Source organism: Pyxicephalus adspersus, chromosome 5, assembly GCF_032062135.1.
Source record: "Pyxicephalus adspersus chromosome 5, UCB_Pads_2.0, whole genome shotgun sequence".
NCBI lineage: Eukaryota > Metazoa > Chordata > Amphibia > Anura > Pyxicephalidae > Pyxicephalus > Pyxicephalus adspersus.
In genome coordinates this window covers 109,114,966-109,142,451 of record NC_092862.1, presented here as the reverse complement: position 1 = coordinate 109,142,451, position 27,486 = coordinate 109,114,966, and the positions used below count along the sequence as shown (strand labels likewise).

At 36.5% G+C, this 27,486-nt stretch overlaps 1 protein-coding gene across 1 annotated transcript in view; it reads left to right on the top strand.

Moving 5' to 3' along the window:
* LOC140331409 (ubiquitin-conjugating enzyme E2 E2) overlaps positions 1–23,582 on the top strand; it is a 137,868-nt gene extending 114,286 nt beyond the window's left edge. Inside the window, exons 4-6 of the mRNA XM_072412412.1 lie at positions 5,058–5,190; positions 9,912–10,059; positions 22,805–23,582. Coding sequence (XP_072268513.1) covers positions 5,058–5,190; positions 9,912–10,059; positions 22,805–22,902 — 379 coding nt within the window. The 3' untranslated portion in view covers positions 22,903–23,582. The remainder of the gene's footprint in view (positions 1–5,057; positions 5,191–9,911; positions 10,060–22,804) is intronic.
* Positions 23,583–27,486: the final 3,904 nt, after the last annotated feature.

The following is a 27,486-nucleotide window of genomic DNA, read 5'->3' as shown; positions in this document are numbered from 1 at the left end:
TATACCACCAATCCCCCCAATCTAAAGAGTGCCAAACCACTGCCAGAGTGCCAAATACAAAGGTGACTGATGCCATTGAACCTGGTGTTTTATAATAGAGTATTTTACTTAGTAACCTCATTGCTGTCTTAGCAGGTGGGGATTTTCTTTAAACAAGCATTAAAAGAATTGTTCTCCTTTCATTTGTATTTCATACCTAATTTCCTTTGGTCTAATGTACTAAGGATTATAAATGAATCAAGTGTCACCTTTTCATTCAGGTGTATTGAGCTGGATACATACCTTTTCATTGACTGCATTCACACTGCCTAGAATTTAAATGTCATGAATTTTAATTGTTCATGCTTTTTTTCTTTTTTGTAAAAACAAAGATTACCGCCTCAGCTCTTCTGCACTGAAAGGATTTACTATCCGCTTCTCTTCCAGTAATGTGTTTGCTAATATCCACACTGTAGAGTGAGCCATACAAAGCTGTGTAGGTGGTTTTAATTATTCATTACGCGATTTGTTCTTTATAGCATTCCCAGCTGTGCTTTATTATTCAAAGGTTAATGCAAACCGAGCCAGGTTAACGCTTGCAGTGCAGGAAGGGCCGATAAACATTGTTCATCAGAGGCAATAACCCTCTCTATTCATTGGCACACTGAGTATATACCAACCTCAGCAACCTTTACTTGGAGACAAAGCACTGCTTCCTCGCCATCCTGATTTCTTACTGTAATATTCTAACACTGAGAATACATTTATAAAGGTTCCCATTACTAAAATCAGCATTTGAAAATTCATATTTTAACTGTCCTAATGAGTAAAAAAAGGAACATACAAACTTCATAATGCTATGGAGGGGGAGGGAAGGGTTAATAAACATTGAACAATTATTGGAAACGGGCACTACTGACTCCGTCTCCTAATACATTTAAATTGTAATGTAAATTTACAATGGTAACATTTCCTATTTCACAGATGATAGTAGTAATAAAGTGCTGCAAATAAAACCCAGAAGATCACTAGTGTGAAGTCCAGTGTTGCGATCAGACTTAGATTTCTACATCATTTTAATCTGGACTAAAGTACTTTACAAGAAGATTTTAATTTGAGTTGTAATATGTGTGAACAAGTTAATTTTTTAAGTATGTATAGCTATTGCCAATTCCAATTGCCAACTCGGTTCTTGAAATAATTTAATATATATTATTGTATTGAGCTTAAATATATGTAATTTTATTAGGATCACTGAAAATGCTGTGCCCTTCAAGCGCCAAGGCGTTGTCTGTCTCCCTAATAAATTGAGAAAGATTCCCCTCATTTGCCCTGCAGATTTACTGCACGTTGCTCTCCGACGTACCCAGAGCTGGATCACCTAAAATGACCTAGGTGCCTGTCTAGAGCCCGATGGGTGTTTGGGGATCTGTCTGCACTATTTAACATATGCTGCCAGTATACCCAGGGCAGTACCTTACCAACACTTTGCATGCCATGTATAGCTATTGCCAATTCCAATTGCCAACTCGGTTCTTGAAATAATTTAATATATATTATTCTATTTGAGCTTAAATATATATAATTTTATTAGGTTCACTGAAAATGCTGTGCCCATCAAGCGCCAAGGCGTTGTCGGTCTCCCTAATAAATTGTGTTTGGGGGTTTGTCTGCACTATTTAACATATGCTGCCAGTATACCCAGGGCAGTACGTTACTAACACTTTGCATGCCCTGTGAGTACTAGGCACTCAGATAGGAGAATACCCTGTGAGGACTTGATGACACCTTCAAGCCTTATGAACAGACTGATTATATTACAATGCCATTGTTACTTAAGAGAACAACCAAACAGCTGACCTAGGACTGGGTTTGTTTGATATAGAGATGCTGACAAGTTTATTTCTGTTTTTGATCACCAGGCAGCACATAGTTGCTTATCCCTCTTTAACCTGCTCAAGATGGCACTTTGACATGCTAGGTCCTACAATGACATCTTCTTTATCTCAAGTGTTACATCAGTTGTATCACTGGCATAGAGACCATAGATTAGAGCCATTACAGGGTTGTTACTGTAAAACACAGTGAAGGGTTTGCAGGCTTATTTTAATCTTGCTTTCCAAAAGGCTTAGGGGGCTGTCAGAGTCAGCGTATGTCTAACCATATATCAGTGTCAGTCTGTCAGCTGTATTGGAAAGCAGATGATATTAAGTTAACATGGTAGATGTAGGCTATCTGAGCTGTCACTTCTTTGCTCCCAAACTCACCAGCAGAATTGCTCTTCATATACTTATTCAATCATTTTTACTGGAACATACTAAAGGCCACTTAGCATTTGTCTCTTTTTGCCAGTCTGTTTAGCCTAATATATAAGATTCATTTACTAGAGGTGTAAGGGCTATCTTTTAGAAGCATACAAGCGGTTCTCATTAAGGTACCCAAGTGATTTCCAAATTTCACATATTCCTTACTTAAACCACACGCCCCTTAATTAGCTTTATCATCCCTTTATCATGTTCAATTATAATACCCACCTTTGGATGCTGCCGCCCCAATGGCTCCTCTTGATGCCGCCCTAGAAGTACGCTATAAATTCAGGTAATCTCTCCAACACATCCACCCCTTAGTTTGCCAACTGCAAAGTGCATTCATAAGCAAGTGTGGTTGTTTGTAACATTGTTGTGAAATATTAAGTTGAATTTTTAAATGCCTGTAGCCTTTAACACAACAACAAAAAAATCAGGGCTGTTTTAAAGCATCCTTACTGCTTGTTCAGAATTTGTCAATACTTTAACATATACAGTCAAGGCACAGGTTCACTTTCAGTAACAAAAAAAACTATAAAAACACATGACACGAGTTCACCCAATCACAGTTAGTTAATCTAAGTAGACACCATAACTTGTTCTTGCTTTGTTGAAACCTCCAACTGAGGCTCCTGATAAAGGGTGATTTATTTTCTAAACTGTTATATAAGCACAGCTGAAATCTAAACTAGCTGAATATATAAAAAGGCAAACTAGAGCTCCATCCACTGGCTGGATAAAAATGGCAATTTATCAATATGTAATATAAAAATGTTTACCTTATCATTGACTGGCCAAGAAAATTAAATGTAAAAATATGTACAAAATCACTTTACATTCCCCTGAAAATTATCATGTATCTGCCACCCTTGCAGACTTCTGGCATACATTTTGTGAGCTGTACAAATCTATCTGGGAATGCAGCCTATCAAGTCATTAGGAACAAATTACATTACTATGGCTCGAAGCAAACATGCCTAAAGCTACAGCAATGTTGCATACTGCAAGCAAACACTGAATCGTTCCATATAATAGTTATCTTTTTTTATATAAAATATATATATATATATATATATATATATATATATATATATATATATATATATATAAATCTGTGTATCTTTCACAGATATCCTTAAACAAAAAAAAAAAAGAACAAAACACATATTTCCTTTGTAAGTAAAAACAAGGTCTCCTTTGAGCGTTGTTCTTTGTAATGGCATTTTTCAGCTCTGGAGAGTTGCACAAAGAAAATATGATGGTGTCAGACAGGAAACTCCCGAAAGAGTCAGGCTTGCATGGGAAATATGCTGACACTGGAACATGAGCTAAGATTTCTGCAATGTTCTTCTCATACAAATCTAACAGAGAGGAGGAAGCCTTGCATGCTCCCTCTCCCCAAATGTGGACTAACTTTTCTTCCTTTGGATTGGTAATAGAAGTGAAGTCATGTTAATACTTTGTTATAAAAAGCAGTAGGATCATTTCACACCTCTGCTTTTATGAAGTTGTGTGTTAAAATAGTCTTGTTTGTCTCTTTGTTGTGATTTTGTTTCCAGCAAGGTGTACTTTTTATAACAATAAATGTTAACCCTTCTGCAAGGAGCTATTTAAAATAAAAAAAGTGTGAAATATACATTACCTTTACCACACAAACAACACATTACCTTTATCTGACTTTTTCCAATTAGTAAGATTATGTGCAATTAGAAGCCTCAAAATCATCAAAATCTTTCAAAAAGCCCCTTATTATGAAAAAGTTTCTCAAATTTTTTTGAAATTCCCAGTCAGAATAAACTGTAGCTAATCAATGTTTTTATTTAACTAAAAGAAATATGCATGTCTGGTTTTAAAGATTTAGGGTTAAATCAAAAGCAAGTTCAGTGCAACAATGCAATGTGTTGTTTTAATGGATTTTAAGGGGTCCAGGTGTGAATGGACTGATAGTCTTCATCAGATGTGTTTGTCAGATAAAGCAGTTATGCCCTGACATTAATGCCCAGAAGCACCAGACTTTGCATGGCTATGTCACTTTTAAGTCTGCCTTCCAGTGCAAGGACTAGATGCTGACCCTGGATAATGCTGGGCCAATGGTGGTTCTATCCTTCTAGAGCAAAAAAGGGCATTGTCAGTGGGACTACTGTGATCTTTGTGAAGGATTATAAATAGCTGTAAATTTTACAAAATATATTATTTAGAATGCATGCACTTAAACCTAAAAATATATTCTATTCCAAGTCTTTTTTAGATATGACTTGTTTCTTGAAACAATACTATTATGTCTGCTTCCAAAAGAAAGCTTATAAATAGCACTCAGACAGAAGTGATGCAACTCCATTGTAAAAGATGATGACCTCCTCTCTCTCATGGCCATAAAAGCTGGCAGTGCTGCATGCAGCAGGAAATGTAGGAGTCAATTGACAGGCTTATGTACTGGAAATAGCAGGGTGTACAAGAACATTGAAACTCGTGAATAGTTTAGAAAGAAAGAAATATCCAGATATTTTTAGTAGGTCTGATTTTTATGTTTTTACCATGTAATTACTATAAATTAAAACACAATGTTATCTTAGATTGTAAGCTCTTCGGGGCACGGTCATCTCTTCCTCCTGTGGTACTCTCTGTATCTGTCTGTCATATGCAACCCCTATTAAATGAACAGCGTTGGCACTATATAAATCCTGTTTAATAATAATAATTTACTGATATTATTGCAAACCATAGTGTGTGCATTATACCGTATTCATTATTTTTATTATGCTCTTTTTTTAGTGCTGGACCCAAAGGAGATAATATATATGAATGGAGATCCACCATACTTGGTCCTCCTGGTTCTGTGTATGAAGGGGGTGTTTTCTTCCTTGATATTGCCTTCTCTCCAGACTATCCCTTTAAACCACCCAAGGTAAGAAATTTTTTGTCTGCATGTATAGATTTGTTGATGTCTTATAGTTGAATAAATGGTGTAATATGTTTATTGTCTGTTACTCTTTTAGGCACTTTATCATTTGGTATGAAGTTATTTTTTATATAGAGATGTGCGTTTATAACTATTACTGGTCAGTTTTAATGATTGAAGTGGTTAAATAAACCTACCCGTTTACTTTTTTGAATGCACTGTGAAATACCTACATTTTTCAGAGTTAGGCAAGGCAACAGGAACCAAGTTTTTCTTTTTTTGTTTAAAATCAATGTATACATATGTGAAAACCTGACTTCAGATCAGTCATTTGATGTCACAGTTCTCTTATTTAGTCCATCAGTGGTGGGTGGTCTTGAATGTTGCAGGGAATTACACTATATAGTGTGATGTTGCCACTGGTCACTGCAGTATTCTTTGACTCATTCTATGGGGTGGGTTTTGAGGTCATGGGTTTACCAAACGGTGATTAAATGGCATTCTGTGTTGTTCAACCAAAAAGAAGGCCAATACTGGATTGCAGAGCAGAAATTCCACAGGTATAGCACCAGAGATTGGCTAGGTATTGTTCCGTGGGAACTGTATTTTTTTTTACCCCTTCAATACTATTTTTTTAATCCTATTTCCTGGAATATAATTCCCCCAGTGGGGTTAATCCTGCACCTCAAGGGTTACATACTTGCCTAGGTCTAGGGGTAATTAAAACAGAAAGTTTATGACCTTATTGCCAGGCTCCCACAGGCTCATCTATGCTCCCACATCGTTGAAGGCTATAACCTTTAAATTATACAAATTATTACTTGTGGGCAAGATTCTATACATTTAGATGATACAAATATATATTTGGCAAACATGAATTAAAAACACATTTAGGTAAACCATATGATTGCATTAGACAGTGAAAATTAATTATTATTGATCTGCACTTGTGATTTACACCCAAGGTGGTTTCATTTCAAACATCATAATGAGATATATCTTAATGAAAAACTTTCAGCAGTTTAGCAATGTAAATGTAATTATTGTTATATCACATAACTAATGTGGCACTTCCCTGCCTGCTATTATTCACATCTATTTTGCTTTCTTCCAGCTCAGGCAATGTAGAATCTCTGTTTGTTTTCTGTAATCTATATAGAAGCAACTATCAGTTTTCTAGCTAATGATAGTGCCCCAGAAAGATTAGGCCAGGAATAAGTTTAGCTAAAGGGTGATTCTAGCTATTTGAACAGACATTGAAAAGTCAGCCTGTTTGCTGAATAAATACTTTTTTTAATCTTATACATTACAAACTATAAAAGACTATCCTATGCATACATACATAAATTACAATAGAAAACAGATTGGGGGGTTCAAAAAATGTACATTTTGTTTCACCGAATAACTGATCATGTCATCAAATTATTGACCCAAAAAAGGGACCAGTTACTTTATCATGGGTAGCAGAATTACTTTGCTTTACTTACCAGAATGCTGGAGTGAGCTTTGATCATGCATCATCCAAAGTCATTCTCAATTCCCTTAACTAAAATTCTTTCCTTATATATCACCATTGTGTAAATCCTAATTTCTGTGCACTAACCTTTATGTTCTGGTCTGACCGTAAATGGCTTACAAAGGCATCCTGCTGCTACATTTCACCTTGTGACATTTTACAGCGGTGGTGTTCAGCACATGGCCGATTAGATTCATGCCAGTGCTCCTTGCGCTTTCTGTGCTCTGAAGCCTAATTCAGTCCAAGGGACTCCAGGGAGCCTTAGTGATGGAACCAGCTGGAGCTTTTGGAAATTTATACGGATGATTTTTTTTAGTGTTTGTGTGTAAATAAATGTTGTCATCCCAACCAATCCTAATTCTTTTTAAAATAATGGAAAATTTATAAAAAAAAAACTAGTTTTTGCACCTCTGAACATGTCAGGGGCTGCACTTAATTCTCCTCAACTATTTTGGTCACCACTACAATAATATAAAATTGCAAAATGATGGCGGGGAAAGTGCTACCTCCTTCCTCTTGTCACCAAGGCAGAAAGTGAGATCTAATAAGGAAATCTTACCCAACCCACTTTGAGGAGATTTCTTTTTTGTCCTGTTGGGGAATTAAGTGAAGTTTCCCTCCCCTATAGGAATGTTTGAATCTTTTTTTATTTCTGTGGAAGAAAAAAAATAGCAATACATACACTTTAATGTGCATGTAATTTCACCTTAAATATTTGCTTGCATGTTGATTTTTATTGTAGCTTTATTTGCCTAACTCTGCTTTAAAATTCCTCCTTTTAAAGATATTCTAATGCACAAGCTGATGCCTTTGTGGCCTGCAGAAATTCATATTTCTTCTGAATACTTTTGACAGCTTTCTTTTAATCAGTTTTGTGCTAGCTCTAGGCAGTCTAACCTTTAGGTATTGCTGGCCCAATTTTATCCAAACTGGGAAAAAGCGTTCTGCTCTATATACTGTGCTGGATTTGTATATGTAGTGTAAGGTATGAGAAACTATTACTTGTATTACACACTTGTGAGTAAGCAAGCTATCTCTGGCTGAGTAACATGTTTTACGCTTGTGAATCACAGAAGTAGGTTTTTATTTCTGGCAGTTTGAATTGTAATAGAAATAAAGGCATCATTATATTTATTACGTTGGATGAGATAAGATATGATTTTATTAATGGTGACAAAGATTTGCACAAAAATAAAAAAATGCTGTAAGTCCACATTATAGCTAACAGAAAAGTCTCTTGCTATATGTAAACTGTTTTGTAAAGTGGAACTTTTAGAGATTATATAAGCTTCCATCTCTGGCCTGGTTGTAAAATACTGTTAGTCTGGTTTTCTGTTCTGATCCTCTGTTCTGGTCTTTACATTCTAAATCACTGACCCTGAATGAGTATGCAGCTCAGGTTCAGGTAATTGCACTACAATGTGCACATAGTTTTCTGCATGTTTGTTTCAAGTTTGTTTTCTTTGTGGTCTATTTATTTGTGTATATAGACAAGGTGACCATATTTTATTTAAATTGCTTTTTGCTAAGGGTGAATTCATTTAACTCAGAAACCTTTCTAAATAGCTCTTTATCATTGACTCTCCCAGTTGTCCTTCACCACAGCTGCATAATGAATGCATCTTCTAACCACAAAGTACATATGTATATACTCGAGTATAAACCAGTAGAGAGAGAGAGCTACTAGGGGTGTATTTTTATATCAGGTCAGAAAGGTAAGTGGGACAAGAACTGTGGAAGAATATAAAGGCAAAGTACAGGAGCTTAAATTTGAGTCTAAGGTGAAATGGAAACCAATGAAGAGAATTACAAAGAGATGCAACAGAATAGGAGCAGTGGGAAGGATGGGTGAGTCTGGCTGCAGCATTCATAATAGATTCTAGAGGAGAGAGTCGGGTTAGTGGAACACCAGAGTGGAGGAGGTTACAGTAGTCCAGACGAGAGATGATAAGAGCATGTATATGGAGTTTGGTGGTCTCTGGGACAGAGTCAAAGGTGATGCCAGGATAAACGTGCCTGAGGGGAGGGATGAATACCAGTGTTGTTACCAGTTAGGAATATGTCAGCGGGAGATTTGAAATTGGGGGAAGATGATTTGTTTTGTTTTATCCAGGTTGAGTTTCAGAAATCGGTCAGACATCCATAATGAGATGGCTGACAGGCAGCATGAGACCTTATCCAGGACTGAGGGAGACAGGTCAGGGGTGGACAGATAGATTTGGGTGTCATCAGCATACAGATGGTACTGTAAGCCAAAGGAGGATATGAGACTACCGAGAGAGGAGGTGTACAGAGAAGAGAACCGGTCCAAGGACTGACCCTTGGGGAACACCAACAGGGAGGGGAGTGGGCGAGGAGGAGTTACCATTGAAAGAAATTTGAAAGGAGCGGTCAGACAGATAAGAAGCAAACCAAGAGAGAGCAGTGTCACTGATACCAATGGAGTGCATGATTTGTATTAGAAGGGGATGATCAACAGTGTCAAAAGCAGAGGAAAGATCAAGGAGAAGGAGCAGGGAAAAGTTGCCTTGGGACTTAGCTCTGAAGAGGTAATTGGTCACTTTAGTAAGGGCTGTTTCAGTGGAATGGGCAGCTCAAAAGCCAAACTGGAGTGGGTTAGGTAGTAAGTTGATTCTTGTGTAGCAGAAAAAGGCCGCTCTAAGTTTTAAGCTATCAGAGAGCTTGGAGGAGTTGACTCCTCAGGGATAACCTGCATATCATTTGGAAGTATTATTTTCCTGACAATTTATGTAATTCAAGAGAGTTTATGCAGATCTGTGAGATTTTGGTTGTTTTTAATGTATGGGGCATTTATTTTTGTTTTAATTTCTGGTTGCTTTCATTTTCTGTGCAGAAATTCTTTTTTTCTGTTAGCAAGCTTTGTTACCATTCCAAACATTGAGAGAAATAATTCTATTTATAAATGTTTCATCCATCTTTTACCAAATATGTAAACATTTTTTCACATTAGATTCAATTGGACAAGAGCTTGACGTATATGAGCTGTCATTTCTATCCAAAGGAGTGGGGAAATACATATTACATACATAGGAGAATATAAATATAGTTTTCAAAATTCACTGCTACCCTTGTAAGTAATTCAAGTGTTGTACACATTTGATTTGCACAGTTCAACAAAAGGTATCCTTTAATAGGCAATGTGTAAATGTTACCAGAAATAATTAATTGCCAGATGGTCTGTGTTTTGTAGGTGACATTTCGGACGAGGATCTACCACTGCAACATTAACAGCCAAGGAGTCATCTGTCTCGATATCCTGAAAGATAACTGGAGCCCAGCATTAACCATTTCTAAAGTTCTCCTCTCCATCTGTTCACTGCTCACAGACTGCAACCCTGGTAAGAGTCTGAGATTACAAAACACTTTGCTCTTCCCTAGAACACTAATTTGGTAGGGATATAGAGCCTTTCACATCAGTTCATGGTCTTAAAAAGTTTACAGTTAAAAAGTTTAAAAAGGTTACAGGATAAATACAGTCAGATTGTGAAATAGGGGAGGAGGAGAAAACTCACTCTCATATACACAATATTCATTTTTTTCAAACGTTGTTGAAAAATCTAATTATATATAGACCCAATGCCACCATGTATACATATTATGTATATGCTGAAGTCAAACCTTCCAGATCATTTCAGGATTGACCAATGCTTACTCAGAGTCTCAGAGGACTCGGGTCAGAGTCCTTAGTATTGTTTAGGCTGTGATTTAGGACCTGAATCCTATAAAGAGCTTCTTGTCTTCACTCCTGAAGAAGAGAATGGAAAAAATGTATGCACTACCAGGAGGCTCCCATTAAAGCAGAACTATAGTTTCACAAAAAAAAGTCTTCTGCAACAAAACACTTGCCTGCCCGATCGCTATTTTCTTTTAAAAAATGCATACACATTGCAGCATACGATGCAGGGATCTGACAATTGTCCAGGCATCTCCTAGGGCTCCCGGGGCTTACTGGACTCCAGTGCACATGAGCAAGAATTTTTCTCATCCCACCTTGGCCAGTCAAGATAAGCAAAGATCAGAATCCAGAAGAAAAGAAGAAAAAAGATGGTGGCACCATCAATAAAAAAAATGGTAATCGAGCAGGTAAGGGTATTTTGTTGCAGAAGGGATGTCATATGTCCCTTCTGCAACAAAGGACCTGTCTGATTGCAGATAGAAGTAAGGTCTTAGTTCCATTTTAAGTTGAACCTACAGCTTTGCCCTGTATTGTGTGGGCACAGTATTACTTAATTACTTGAAAGAATATATATATATATATGTGTATGTATGTATGTGAGTGTAATAGATGTTGGAAAGCAAGCTCCTTTACCAGCCCGGGTTCAACAAGAACAGTCCAGATCTCTCTATTAAATATATATGCCACTAAAAAATGGCCAAACAATAGTGTGAAAGGGACCGTGGTATGAATAATTTGTTATTTCAAACTGTTGCTATAAGCATGAGTGTAAAGGGTTAACTATACGTTTGTACAAAACATTATCTGAAATTGAAAAATAGGACAATTATTAAAACAGCACAGCTTCCACCTAATAGTGCCGACAGATGATCAGAAGTCTGAATTACAGCAGATTATAGCAACACTGCCTTGTCTGCCTGGATATGAGTCTATATAATTCTATTTGTCATATGATCCAGGTCTCACAGGAGATACATATTTATTATGTTTACATTGTTATCTCGGGAAAGCCTCCAGCTTTCCTTAGACAGAAGACATTTTGTTATTCCAGCTCACTCCAGAGGAAGGTCTTAAAAGATTCTCCTAAATGCTTTTCATTCTATGTTTATTTGCCGTATGCCCTTGGCTTGTAGTTCAGTACCATTCACACAAGCATTAGACATGAGATCCAAGCACAGATAAAATGTAAGCATTGACCCTTTACAGATGATGGAGCTGTGAAACATTGTTCTGAGGCAGCGTGATTATCATATGAATACGGCAGAGCTTTATCTGATCTAATTGCTTTCTTTCAATCGCATATACATCGGCTTCCAAGTGGAGCGGATGCTTTTGTTTTTCTATACACAGAATTGTCTTGTTGTTCTCCTTTCTCGGAAACAATTACAAGGAGGACCGTGGATGTGATTTCTGTTTATTCAGTGTTTCCAGCAACATAAATGTAAATGCTGCAAAAGATGTATTGAAATATTGATATATGCAGTACTGATCATGGTGAAGGTTTAATTGCTGTTGATTTCAGTGTGTGAAATTCAAATATATATTGCGTTCATTAAACAGCAATCAAGAAGAAGAATATCTAAAACATTATCTTCTGTAACCAATCCTTGTTATTCCTCTCCTCATCCATAAACATGTTTAGACTATGTGATCCACTCCGAGTACCTCCGATTCCACTCAATTGCACAAAACACTGATGTTTTTAAGAACTGTTAGCAAGTTTTGCACACTATATATACAGTATGTGGTACATTGTCACTTTTTTTAAGTAGCACTCTAATGGGCATACACAAAAGCACCCTCAGGTAGCGCATGTGCATGAATCCAAAATCCCAGTGGGAAATAACTGGAATATTTTGAGTAAATGCTAATATTCCCCCAAAGCTGGCACCCGGGGTGTCTAGTTGATTACCTTCTATCACTGAATAAATTATCATTAAAAAAGTAATTATAGGTTTTTGCAAGTCAACCTGCCATAAAAAGTATGTGGCTAACCTATTATTTTAGTAATTAGATGGGAATGGATTACAGGTAAAAAAATAGGTTTAGATTGCTGGATCACCCAGGTTTACTGATGAAAGTATATCTTCTCCAACCTTGGAGAGCTTTAATAAATCAGGCCCATGGTCTTCAGTGTCTTTTAATATGTTAAAGAATAAAGCTTAATGTAAAAAATAATGTTCCAAAAGCAGTGGTTGTGCTTTACTCACTCATTTGCAGATTGGGTCATTGTTTTAATTCGGAACAATTAACCTTTATATATAATAATTTCTTATTTAAAGGAAACAATGCCCTAAAACAGTGGTCCCCAACCTTTTGGACACCACGAACCACCAAATTTACGTACTCCAGTCTGCGCATGCCAGGGGAGCCGTGTGTCACTCAAAAGGGAAGAAACTTCCCCCAGAGTGACTTCCTAATGCCAGAAACCGCTTGGCTCAGACCTGCTATGGGAGAGTGGGTGGGTTGTGTCCAGAGACGAGAGACATGGTCTGTGGCTCTGGCCAGTGCACCCCCCCAAGTGGGATCCTTCTCCTTACCCCGCTGGAAGGGTGCACTGGCCAGAGCCGCGGACCACCAAAATTTTCTCGCTGACCACCAGTAGTCCGCAGGTTGTTGACCACTGCTGTAGCCCTTCACTGAGCGAGCCTTCGTGCTCTCGCGGCCCAGCTGTCAGACGGCCGCTCGGTTGCAGACCCCTGCCCTAAAAGGCATTGTACACACACACTTCAGAATAAAATCACAAAAAAGGAGTTACCTTACTGCCAGGCCATTTGCAGGCTCACCTAGTCAGGGTTAAGTCAGTGGGTTCCGCATTTCACCAGGACATTCCGCTGCACACAGCAGTAGTGTCCTGTTAAAAGAATTGGGATCCTGTGCTTTCCCAAGATCCCTCCGAGATGCCCAGTGATGTCAGCGGTAGAAGGTGAGTATTTATTAATGTGTTTTTATTTAAATACTTTTATGTCAGAGTGTTTTTCCGACATAAAAATATTAAAACAAAAACACTTTGTTTCACTTTTCATTTTAATGTAAGGTCTACTTAACAGCTGACACAGTAATTGCACTGAGCTTCTTAGAGCACCCTTAGGAACTCTACAAATTCTACAAATCTTTATAATATAATATATTAAAAACAAGAATATGACAGGATAGGCTTATTCTGTATGGGCCTGGTTTTGTGTGACATATAACAGGAACAGCGGAGTACTACAGTAACCCTGCCTGGCGCAGGGCAGACCATAAGCAGTGAACTTGACTACACCTAAGGTGTATTTCATTTAAGTAGTATAGAAGGGAGGTGAGATCCAGAATGCACACTTATTCTATAAACCAGCTATACAAAACAAATGTATACAGTAATTTATTTTATTTTACATAGCTTACCCGAAGGTGAGAACAATCCACAAAGCCTGCTATAAGACTTTCAATTACCTGAATATTTTCAATTTCCTTTTTTCTAATCTCCACCTTTAAAACCTTCTTCCTTCATTTACAAATCATGTATTTATATTGTAGCAGAACTTTGGAAATGGTGTTCTAATCACTATATATGAGTCTGTGTGTCAGAGCAAATCCTAATGTGGTAATTATCAGATAATATCCCATCCAGTCTAATGCAATTATGGAAATATATTTTATAATTAGCGTAAGAGGCTTTCACCATGCAATCACAGGCACTTTACTGAAACCTAGCAAACATGGAACAGGCATATTCAGGGCTTAAATAGTTTTTAAGTTTTTGCCGTAAGTAAATTGCACCTTAGGGTAAAATACACATGAATGTACTGACTTGATTAAATATTAATTGAATTTATGTAACCAAAACCTGGGTTAAGTCATTCCGTGATGTTGCCTAATGGCCAGTAGTTTTATTTGAAGCAAAATAGAAAAATAAATGAGGAGAATGGATACAAGAAAGAAATGGTATTATACTGAAAGGAATACTTTACAGTGGCCTAAATAATAATTATGCTATATTCAGCATTATTGTGCTTTGTGGCTTTTGAATATTACCATATTTTTATAATGGTGCAAAATTTATTACAATTAGCCTTTGACATTACATAGGTGATTTTCTAACACCTTTATATAATTGGCACTGATAGTTTTGATATTTGGCACATTTTTATTCTAGGTGCTTTATCAGATACCATGGGACTAGAAGACATCTGCCCGTTGTCTGTAGCACTGGGCACCTGGCATTTCTCATGTGACTCACCCAATATATTATGTACATGCAATTACCATCTTCCTTTAAAACTTTGCCAAGCTTGCAAAGCTTTAGAAGCTTGGAGAGATTGGTGAGCTTGCAAATGTTGGGAAACCTATGTTAATTTTCTTCTTAACACTCATTTACACATTAAGCTGGTCTGCTGCATTTACACACCATATTGTAAGTACCCTGGGCATCTCTCTGTAGATGATTGTATGTTGTATAAGGACTTGTTATTATTCACTATATCTAATTTGTCTATGCATACGGTAGTAATATATTATACTTAATAAAACAAAGTGCCGCATAAAAATACATATAAAAAATGAGTTGCTGTGGTCTGTACCTACCTATTGTATTTAGGAGCAGCTTCAAAATATTCGGTTTAGGAGCAGGAAAACTTCTTATATGTAAATATTTTAAAACTGTTATACATATTTATTGTTTTTTCTATGTTACATATTGACAATGGTTTACTATGTTACATTTTTTAGATGAGTTGTTTATGCTCTTTCTGAGAAAGCTGCGTATAGCAAAATGCGTTGAAGATTATTTATAATATCATTGGACCATTTTGTTTGCATTGTTCCTCCTATAGCCACAATGGTATTTAAGCTTTAGATGGACTAGGTAAGAATTTGAACCACTGTTACCTGTAGTATATTCACCCTCTTAATTTGTGCTGGTAGCCATTGTTACTGAGAGAGAAAGTCATAACTAAATTACATTTATTATGAAGGTGAGGGTACATTTTCCAAAGGAAATTCCTGTTCTGGTGCCTAAGCTAGGCATATACTATTCAAAGTTTTTAATACCTTAGGCATTCAATTTTAATATTTTGTACATTGATTTAAATAAAACTTTAAAATAAAGTCTTTCTCAGTCGATTTTAAACAGAACATTAATAGAATATTGATCAGCAGTTCTTTTTATTGAGTGTGGCCAGGCACCAGTAGGTGACTGACAGCTACATATTCCATCGAGTAGTACAAAGCTAGCAGTGGCTACAATCTGAACAGTTTTTCAATGTTTTTATTTTTAATAAAGTCTGTTCGATAATAAGGCATGACAACTGCAATCAATATTTCATACTGATTTCTTTTAAGAAATAGTTTGAGTATTTCCAACAAAGTAAAATATTTATTTTTTTCTCTCCAAAGGAGACCCAATCTTTAAATAACCACATCAGGCTTGGCTTAAGCAGTGCATGTACACAAATACTGCTTGAAATGATGCACAATGTGTTTTTCTTTTTACAGCAAAACATTTTTTAAAATGATGTATAGAAGCTAAAACAAATCTGTTAAAACTTGCATTGCTTGATATTGTACTACTTTTCTATGGGCAGAAGAATTCTTTTTGTTCTATATTACCAGCTGTTTTAAAGACCATGCAGAAGCTAGATAAATGTCATGCCAAAGGGAGGATTGCCAATTCTTTGGATAATTTAGCTGATAGATTTAGATAGATTTAAAAAAAAAATTGCTAACAATCTAAAAAGATGATGATCCACAATATTTTTTTGGATGCCACAATCAATCAAGCCTACCAAATTTGCTTGGCATTTATTGTTTATATTCATGAGTACAGATGTCATTAGACAGTGAATGATCCTACCCAGAACCACGCATGCACGGCTGACTGTCAGTTGGCATATCCACTATGTCTTCATGATCGTATCAGTAATAATAATAAGTGATAATAATAGTAAAAACATTGGTCTGCCAATTCTGTAAACGAGCATATCATATAGAATCATTGATTGGTATTTAGTTTGGCCAGATCGCTAGTTATCTAGAAGTCATTTGTTGGTAGCAAGTTTATCTAACGTTTGTATGTAGCTTTCACTCTGTCACATCTTATATATGCTAGACAGGTTGCTCTGATTGCTGCCATATAAAGTGACTATTTTTTAGTGTGTACTGAGCCGGATGGGGCAGGGAACTGCAGAGAGGCAATCCATATATAAATATAGTGTAAACCAGTCTTCCCTTCATCTCTTGTGGCTTCTTCTTGTGGTTCCCACCTGGAGAGCATTCCTGCTGTGATAATTGTTCTTCTGCAGAAGAAGGCCACTTATTCTACAGAACACTATGTGCAGGAGCCTTTGCTGGAAAGAAGTCATCTGTGTGTAATGAAATGCCTCGCCTCGAATAACAACTTTAAATAATTATCCACAGCTCATATAAGCTGTTATTAATTACTGATGGTATAAACAAAGTAATAATTTATGTTTACTGGCCCCTTTACTCATGAAAGATGATATAAAACTAAAGTTTCTAGTATGAGCATAGTGCTTTTGGGTTTATGTGCTGATTTTAAATGTATCACTGTTTTGGGTGCCATTTATGCAGCGGCCTGGACAGATTAATCCAGCATTATTTTTAGAGCTGATAATAAAGATTTGTGATAGTCAGCATATTAATGTAAAGCTGCAGATGAAGCACTAGACACCCCTCTCCTCCTCCTGCTTTCCTGCTCCTGCAATAAAATTGCAAACTAGCGGAAACATTTTACGTACCCAGGCAGTTAGCAATGGCTATTCTGAATTGCTAGCAGTATGTCACATAATTCAGTATATGCATGTTTGGATTTCCCGTTATTAGCACCAGTTTAAACATTGCATCAAATGTTGTGAACTTGAAGCATCCCCATGGTGGCATATGTGCATTCCAAACAACTACTTCAATCTAGCATACGTGCCAGACTACATACCCATAAAAGAACAATATTTTCTGGCTTGTCGAACACTGTGCCAGACTGGGGTTGGTTAGTACCTCTGTTTGGTTTTTATTACCAGTGCAACAAAGAAACTATTCAACCCTACTGTTGTAGACCTCTGCCTACAACTCTGTGTCCTGTAAATTGTGTTTTATTGCTGTCTACGCTGCTCTCTGTCCAGTTAACATCTGTTTTCATGATAGTTAAGTAAAGCTAAAACTTACTGGTATGGTATCACAGAAATTAAAGTCTTAGAGGACAGTAATGAGAAATATCCCCAATAGGTTCACAGACAGCACTAGAAAGTTGACTGGGGCACAAACTCTTTCTCATCCCAGGTGGGCTTTGGCTTACAGTTTCAATTCCCTTGTGGCTTTTTAGACCCAGAATTCCATTGTATTCTGTGGTCTATACATGGAGCCTGATTTATTAAAGCTTTCTCTGTATAGTGTGTATTTATACTTTATGTGGGTCAAAAACCCATTGAAAGCAAACAGATGCAATTAAAAGGGAAACACATAGGGCCTGATTTATTAAAGCTCTCCAAGACTGGAGAGGATACACTTTTATCAGTGAAGCTGGGTGATCCAGCAAACCTGGAATGGATCTAGTCCAGGATTCAAAACATTTTCTAGCAAATACCTTTGAAAAAATTCATTCCAGGTTTGCTGGATCACACAGACTCACTGATGAAAGTGTATCCTTTGCAGCCTGGGAGAGCTTTAATAAATCAGGTCCATTGTATAAATGTCTAATACTTTGTTATGTATGTGGAATGGCACAGTACATTACGATTAGCTATTATGGACTTAAAGAGGACCTATATTCCTGATAGCTTTGTGTCTTCCCTCGTTACTCCTTTTCTACCACCTTCCCCAACCTCACTTGTTCTGGTGTCCTTTTTTTTTAGCCATTGGGTGGCCATTGTTGGTGCAAGTACTGTACATGTACACTGGATTAATATTATTCCTAAAATCTCTTAATAGCACTTTACAATAAAAAGTCTTTATTGACTCATTCGTCATTGCAGAATTTTTATTCCATGGGTATAAAATGTGATCCTAAATTACTAAACTATGACATAATATAAAACAAAGTGGTTCTGTTTTTGATTTACTAAAATAAAGTCATCCAGGCATTCTGAAACAATGAACCCAGCTCAATTTACTTTATCTATTATTTTTTAGTACATTCCAATAAATGGAACAAACTGGAGAGTTAATAAAATTAGTATTTTATATTTGCTCACACCTTTGTGTGGAAAAAATATTGTGTTAATTCACTTCATAAATGTCTGAGCTAGCTAAAAGCAGAAGGAATTATGAGTTTGAGCATGTGGTTTTAATTTATTACATTCTAACACTGCTATTTTAAACATTTTACTTTGCCTCCAGAGACAAATAGAGCATTTAATTTGTCTGAGGAATACACTTAATATTCTTGTATTTTTATTCAGTGCGAAATTTACCAACGAGTGAATGATTACTCGCCGCACTCCTTCTAATTAGAGTTGTGTACGCACAACTAAATCACTTGTTGTTTACACCGTTTTATGCTTTGCTTTTTCTTTAAATTGGGAAGCCAAACAAGTGACTTCCCCTGGGTTATGATTTATGAGGAAACCCATGGCTGTAAATCATACTTCCAGGAAATATAGTTTGCCATACAGATTAACAGATCAAATTCCTGATCACAAATATTCATTTTCATCAGCACACTCTGTAATTTAGTAATACTTTGCTGACATACATTTTACCATGTGGCTACTATTTTCACATAATCCAAGGAATAATATCTCTTCTGTGTCCTCAGTTATTTTTATCTGATGGAAGAGAGCCAAAAGAGGTTCTGTTCTACAATGCATTTAAGGTTGGTTCGTAGCGGCTAGTAACACACATAACAGTCATAATTTTATATGACTCTAGGCAAGGCAGCAAAATACATTCATGCAAACCTGACAACGTGTGTAATTTTTTCTAGTAGTCTAGTGGGTAACACACCACTGCCACACTGCATAGCCTCTACATTAAAAATTAAACTACAGCTTCAAAAGGCATTGATTTTACAGTTTCTAGTATCTATATTCCTTTTTGCATTAATCTCATACAGGTTTGCCAACCTAATGTCTAATGTTAATGGACAAGAAACCAAAAAGATCTGGACAACCATGTAACTACTAATATTTTAGAGGCCTCTTGTCCCTTTTACTGCACAACTTCTCAGAATTGAAAAAACATTTCTACAAGCACTAGGTCTGTACAAATTGTGTGGTCAACATCAGAAACATTAGTTTCCAGAAGAGGCAGAAAAACTATACTGACTGCTGAGGCAGAGGGTAATCATATACTAAACCTGTTCCTATATGGCAGAACCATGCTCGAGTGTACAAAATAACTATTTCTAGTGATGGACCAGCTCACATCTAAACAGTCAATGCTATTGATAAATCTCTCTGCATCTCCTTTGAAACTTTTTTTAAACTTCTGCAACTCAAAGTAAAAACAAAATACCAAATACACATAAAGATGTCGTATTTTTTTTCTGCTATATAGGTTGATCAGACTGGGGTTCTACTTTTAGCTTCTTGTCATTCAGAAAAAAATAAAATCTAAATAAACTTTAGAGCATAAAGTTTGTGGATATCTGATCCTGACATTTTTATGAGCTTGTTGGAAATCCCATCCTAAAACAATATGAAGTTGCCCCTCTCCCTAGTGACACTAACAACCTCCACTCTTCCGGGAAGGCTTTTGACCATTGTTTGATATTTATGTTTAGGAATGTGTGACCACTTGGCCAAAAGCGCATTTTGGAGGTAAAGTACTACTCCTGGAAGGGAGGACATAGCTGGAAGCTGACATTTCAGTTCATCCCAAAGTGTTCATTAGATAGGAGTCACCGTTCTATGCAGGTCCCGGTTCTCAAACCAAAATCATAAAATTTTGTCTTTATGTCCTATGGACTGGGTCGAAATCTTTTTGTTTCTGTATAACAGTATCCTTCACCATAAACAGCATGAAGAAATTTGTAGGATTGGCCAAATATTTTTGAGTATTTAGAAGGTGTGATAGTAAGACATCCAAAAACATTGAGTTATATTTTGTCCAAACAAAATCGATATGCTATTATTTTCTTTTGTTTTTATGCTAGTGTAATATAAATCAGGATCGTAGTAAAATTATACTATGACTACTGTAAAACTCTTTAACAAAATAAAATGAAGAGAGACAAAGACTTTTGTACAATTTTCGTGGCCTAACATACCACATTTGTCATTAACCAAGAAATGAATTTGAAAAAGGAGGGGTTTTGAGGGCCACAGTAAGGCTTTTTTACCTAACCTTACAAAGTAAATTCCATTGTACATAACTGGGTTTATGTGAGTTAATAAAGTAAAGACAGTACAAGGTCTCGTCTCCTGAAACATTTTGTCTGTTCAGGCAGGACACAAGACTTCATATTTTGAGGGCGCGGGGTGGGCACCTTGGGAATATAAGAGTTTCTTTCTACCAATTCTTCTACCAATTGTACAATTTAGGTTTATTTCATTCTTTTTTAATTGTGCTCTTCCAGGACACTTCTGTCTTCAGTAGTCTTTTATTAAAATAATTGTACACTAATAACATATCATTGCTGTGGTGTAAGAAACAGATGCCATGACTGTTTATTTGTGAAATGTAGTAGTTAGATATGATGTAACGTATGTCACTGAGTTCCTGGATTGTTAATCTGTGCCCGTCTCTAGGTCTTAGTGTATTTTAGCAGTGTCTAGATACCACAGATTGCATTATGCATGTGAATAACTGCCATTCGGCAATAAAATAAATGTAAAATGATGATGGTATTGATCTGAAGATTGATACTTCTGACCTAACCTAACAGTGATTAATATATACGTCCTTAGGGGACACCATTCAGGGCAGTGTTAAAGAAGCTAATGTGGCTTGTGTCTATACTGCTGGGCCAAATAATAAATTGGCTTTAAAATGCAATAGTTATGAATGATTTAAATGTCCATATCAGATATTTTATGGCATAGGACCTGCTCATAAATGACATATTATAGGTTGTTGTAATTAATGATTATCAGCCATAAAAAAGCTGTACGTATTTTATCTTCATGGTAAAACAGATGTAATTCCAATGTCTCCTTTGTGTAAAAAAAAAAAAAGTATTGATTTAAATGTGTGCTATGCTCCAGCTAACTAGTGTGAGAGTGATATTGCATAGTAGGCATTTTTTATATATATTTTACCAGTTTTCTGAGAGTCAGCATTTGCATTGGGCTTTAATATTATTATTATTATTACACAGTATTTATATTATATTATTATTTTTATAGCGCCATCATATTACGCAGCGCTGTACAAAGTCGATAGTGGTGTCTGTAGTTGTCCCTCAAGGGGCTCACAATCTAACGTCCCTACCATAGACATATGTCATTAATGTAGTCTAAGGTCAATTTTGAGGCAAAGCCAATTAACCTAACTGCATTATTTTGGAATGTGGGAGGAAAACCACACAGACACGGGGAGAACCTGCAAACTCCATGCAGATAGTGTCCTGGCCGAGATTCGAACCTGGAACCTCTGAGCCACCGTGCTGCCCCACAGATACACATTTCCCTTTCTAGTGAACAGACCCAGTGATTGGCACTTACCACTAAGGACTGCAATTGGAGAGAACAGAGAGTACACGTTTGTCATACATTCCAGAAGTACTAGGTTTTTTAGGTATATTAGGGCACTAGGGGGGTATAATGAAGGCAGAAGCAGTGATCCTATAGTGTCTGGTATATAGCATTACTTAGAGATCTTGTATGCATGAGCAGAACTTCTGTCAATGTTGTGTTCAGCTGACTGTTCTGATCAATAATTGATTGGAAGTTGGAAAACACTGAACATGCCTATCTTGTCCTATCTTGGCCAGGGGATACAATAAACCACAGAATGGATGGGAGTTCCTGATCAGATTCAGATCTGTAGTCCTGTATATTTGCTAGAAGAGAGTCACAGTAGTAAGAATGCCCATAAGGCTATTGATTGGTGATTTAGAAAGCTGAGGTCCACATTCAGTCCATTATCTCAAGAGACAAAACAATGGAACAAAACCTTGCAAAATATTGGAAAAACCAAACAGAATATACTGACATTAATAAACCTGCACAGACATACAAGAAAGGAACATGGTTTCTAAACAGGTGGTACAGAGGTTGTCTTTACAGTCCTTTTAACATTCTGGTAAACCTTTGTGTGTCAGTGCTGCTTGAATTAGAGAAGAAGTAAGTAGACTAACACAAGTCTGTCTTGGAAATGTAACTGCTAGTTCACTAATACGACTACATTAAACTTGGGGTTTACATACACTTTTTTTATGACTGTGTAAGTTAAAATTGTATCCATTTATTTGCCCTTGTTTTTTATTCGTGTCTTCAAATAAGTGACAAACCTTCATTTTGTTTTTCCTCTAGCTGACCCTCTTGTCGGTAGCATCGCCACCCAGTACATGACCAACAGAGCAGAGCATGACAGAATGGCCAGACAGTGGACCAAGAGATACGCTACATAAGATTTGTTGTGGACCTGAGCAAGCACATTCACTAAGTGCATCAATAGCGCTTTTTTGGCTTTTTTTTTCTTTCCTTTTATTTTTTTTTTTTTTACACCTTGTGACAAAATACTGTATGTCCCTTTTTATTAAGACTTTTTGTTAACTTGAACTCCCCCGAGATGGGATTTTTAGTTTATGTGCAAGAATTGTTGACTATGTGATAGTATAGAGGTTTGTTTGGAAGCCTTGTATCAATATTTGTGTTTTTTTAGGGCAATGGGGGAATTATAATTTAATTTGTGTTGCCTCCTACTGACTTTGGTTAGTGATAGTTTTTTCTTTTTTTAAATTTGATTTTTTTGTACTTTAGTCTTTCAAGGCGGGTGCATGCTCCAGGGAACAAAGTTTTATATATAACATTTGAAAGTAAAAATCGCTGTGTATATCTAGACTGTGTTCCCCCACTAAGGACTCTCTGAATGAACAAACTGGTTATTTAAGAATGCTTGTAAAATATTTGAACAGAATATTGAGCAGCTGATGTACAATTGTGTTAAAAAGCACTCAATAAAAACACTGCGGACAACATATATGTCAGCACACTGAAGTTCTGAAGGGAATGTGTTATGAAGAATGGTATTTATTGTTCAATAATGTCATTCAGTCCGTTTGAAATAAATGTGCCCATTTTTAAGGTTCCTGGAACTATCTATGATATCTGATTTCAGAATATTACCTGTGTGCTTTTATATTACCATCTGCAGCACATAACTGCCTATTTATCATTGCATCTGGAGAACCAGTCCAATTATGCATTTCATGCTGCTCCAGCAAATGTAATTGATTCTGTACCTAGCATTAAAACAAATGTAACCAACACTTGGTTAGTGAATTTTGCTAATCACAGTACCAAACAACTGGAAATGAGAATGGCTTCAAACGCAGGATGCAATAAGAATCGCCAGTCGCAAACATTTCAAGTGAATCCTATGCTTCATCAGGTAGGAGCCGAGTCCATTAAGGTGTAAGATCTGCTTGCAACAAAAAATTTTGAGTTCACAGGCACAAACTTTACTGTGGTTCTACCCTCATTTGTGGATTGGGTGAAAGAGTCTCATTGGCCTGCCAACAATGGCTTGTGGTTGAAGCCTTACAGGGTCTAGAGCTGTTGGAACAAAGAACAGTTTGGATCTTTTAATAAATGGCTTCCAATATCTGATATTCTGGTAGTATTATGCAGTTGTTTGAATTAGTGACTAAAGAAACCAGTAGTAACTGGAAACTGAATATTTTACGTGCTGCATTAACTAATTAGATTTATGATTTCAGCATTTAAGCGTCATTTGTGTTTGTTTAATGTGAACACTGAGATACAAATACATGGATAAAGTACCAGTAAAGGTTTATCTAAACCTTTATATTATTCTTTGCAAAATAGCTCTAGCAAAATCAAAATTAATTGGCTATCTAGAAAACAAATTGCATGTGTACTAGGTTAAACTGTATCTGAAGAGTGGAACAGTTAGGCTACATACACACGTCAGATGATTCTCGTCCTAATATCGTTTCAGGGCTAGTATCAGACGAGAATCTGACATGTGTACAGCGGCCATGCTAAGTCGTTCATGGATCTGTCCTGGCAGATCCACAAACGACCATAATGCAGGTAAAGGGGAGAGAGCACAGCAGGGTGCCACTCACTCATTCTATGCTCTTCATTGAGTAGAATGGCATTCGTTCATGATGCTTTCATTCTTTTGTTGTTGGAAAGGATTGTGAAAGGTTCTTTCTAATGACAAAAGTCTAACGTGTATGTAGCCTCAGAACTCCTGTCAGTTTTGACTCCAATATGAATCTTCTAGAGAGCTTTTTTTGAAACTGGGGTCCTATTAATGGAGTTCATCTCTATTTCTGTTTTGATATTTCTAACCTAGTAGATATTTATCTTTTGTATTACTGTATATATCTTTTGTATTACTTGCTAATTTGAGGGTCTAGAACAGTGTTTCTCAACTACGGTTCCCCCAGAGGTTGCAATGGTTTCCTTGAGCAATGAGAAAGTTGTGACTCTCAGTTCAGTCTCAGTATCAGTTTAACTGATACCAATTATATTTTTGGCTATCTTTAAGCATGGAATTCTTCCCATTGGCTAGCAATATAAGAGACATTCTTGCTACTGACCACCACATTAATGTTCTGTGAGTTGTAGTTATGGTAATTATAGTATGGGATCCATGAAGACCATATTTAAAAGGTCGAGAAACAAAAATGTTTCTACATACAGATATTCATGCAGATATTCATACAGAACAAATCCATGCACCTCCAAGGAAACGGATCAGTCCAAGTCCCTTAATGTGTAATGGCAACAGCTACCACTTCTGACTTTCACATATACTTCTGCTGAGATCTTTCAGTGTTTTGGAAAATCAAATTGCAGGCGAGCCCTGCTTCTTGAAGATAGAAACTGCATCTTTTCCACGTCTGGTGGCAGAAATGCTAGTAAGTAACAACATGAATAAATTGCACCACAACTTTGCTATCTTAATAATATTTTTACCTAATAGGATGGTTAAAACATGCTAAATCAAAATACCCCCTTTTTATAAGACCAGATCTTTTAGTAAACAAAAACTCTGTTATAGCAAGTAATTGAACATTTGAGAATATTGTTTGAGACAATCAGCTACATAGAAGATAACTTTCCATAATTCGGAGCTTTATTAGGGCCAATATAAAACAAACAAATTATTATGCATTGAAACTGTGTAAGCCCCTCTATGATTAAGTCTATGAATGGGTGAAGCATGTTGGAGATGTGGAAGGCGGTGTACAAAGGGATGCTGACATGATCATGTGTCATACCCAGTATGTAGAAATGCAGATGGTTCCTATAGAAAGCCTTTGGCACCTGTGGCCTTTGGAAATGCAGAGTAATGTATTCTTTTATTATATTGTCACACATGTCGAACTTTCACCATGCAATTAAGATATCATTGTTGCTTTTTCAATGATGCAAAGGTGAGAAAAAAAATCACTTGGAACTGACTTGGCTAGATGTGGAAAATGTCAGTTGTATTGTGATTGTGATGAGCTTTCTAAGCCTGGCATTCCAAGAAACTATAGAAATGTCGGGGATGAACATACACTTATAAACTTCCTTTACTGGGAGCCACATTGTTATTATTGGGCTTAAAACCAAATAATTTCATAAAACCTGCATTCTTCACACTAACAGATAAAGATTTGGTGAGCAATACAATTTTTCACACGTGGTTCATCATTCTTATTAGTAGCATTATAAAGCATTGGTTGTGTTGACCTATACATACATCAGTTTTCTCCCCGACCCTTTTTAATGTTTCAAGAAACATTTTTGTATTCTAAATAATTTAATATTGGGTTTGCAATGTAACTTTTGTGAAAAAATACAAAAAATGATTGTGCATGCCTGTGTGCAGAACCATTTACATTTCTGAACAATATGTAACAAGTGGGGCAATAGAAAAATACACAACACGCTTTAGTTTCCAACAGCAGTTAAGATAAACTATTGCAGCCTTGTGTGGAATGTTTGTAATGGGTGAGGTCTTCCCTCAGACATGACCCTCAGCTGAAAATCTCTCGGTGTTTCTGCAAAGCTATAAATAGTTTTCTGACTTCCTGGAAGGAGCATAAGCCAGCAACAAGAATTATCACTACTCAGCATTATTACATACACAACATAAGCTCAGTTCACTGGCAGGGGGTGAAGGTGCATCTCTGTAATATTGTCAATGCAATGAATGTCAGAGGACAGCAGTCATAGCCTATTTTTGTTTATTATAAAGTTATTACAACTGGTTAGTCTACATTATGTTAAGACAATTTATGTCTGTGTCTTGAACTTAGTTTGTAATATAGAAAGCTATAGAAAATTAAGTCAGGTATAAGACCGTATACGAATATAAGTCCTACAGCTGTATAGGCTGTTTGCATTTGCATTGCTTTTTATCCATTGTGCACATTTGTAGGCACATCTAAATCTGTGTTGCAGTGATTAATGTGAGCCTGAGCTCCAAAAGTAAAAACTGCTGTTACAGGGGACATTTAGAAATACCTATTGTTCTTCAGCAGTACCTTAAAAATCTCACTTTGCATGAATCTTGTCCTGAATAGGTCTGGGTCTGTTTCCTTGTACAGTAGCTGTATTTCTGTAGTGTTAAATCATATAAACTAAAGAGTCTGGGGATCTTTTATGCAAGGAGCCCCCTTTCCCCTGCCTTATTTCTTCTGTGGATCTCTGCTTCTTTTATATCTTCTTCTTCTTCTTGAATATTCTTTTATCAGTTACTAGATTGCCAATTATCAGGTAGAGAGTGCGGCTTCTACATAAGGATGCAATGCCTGCTTGTATACCAAAATGTTCCCTTTAACAAAGATAACATAAACCAGTAACCTTTTTAGAGTATTAATTGCTACATTTAATGTAACTACAAGTTGTTCAGCAGAGAAATGCCTTCTACATCAGCTATTCTTGACCAGGGTTGCATAGAACCCAAGGGTTCCTCCGGAGATTGCTTACTTAAGCTGTTTGACTTCCAATCTGATGGTGCCTCCTAC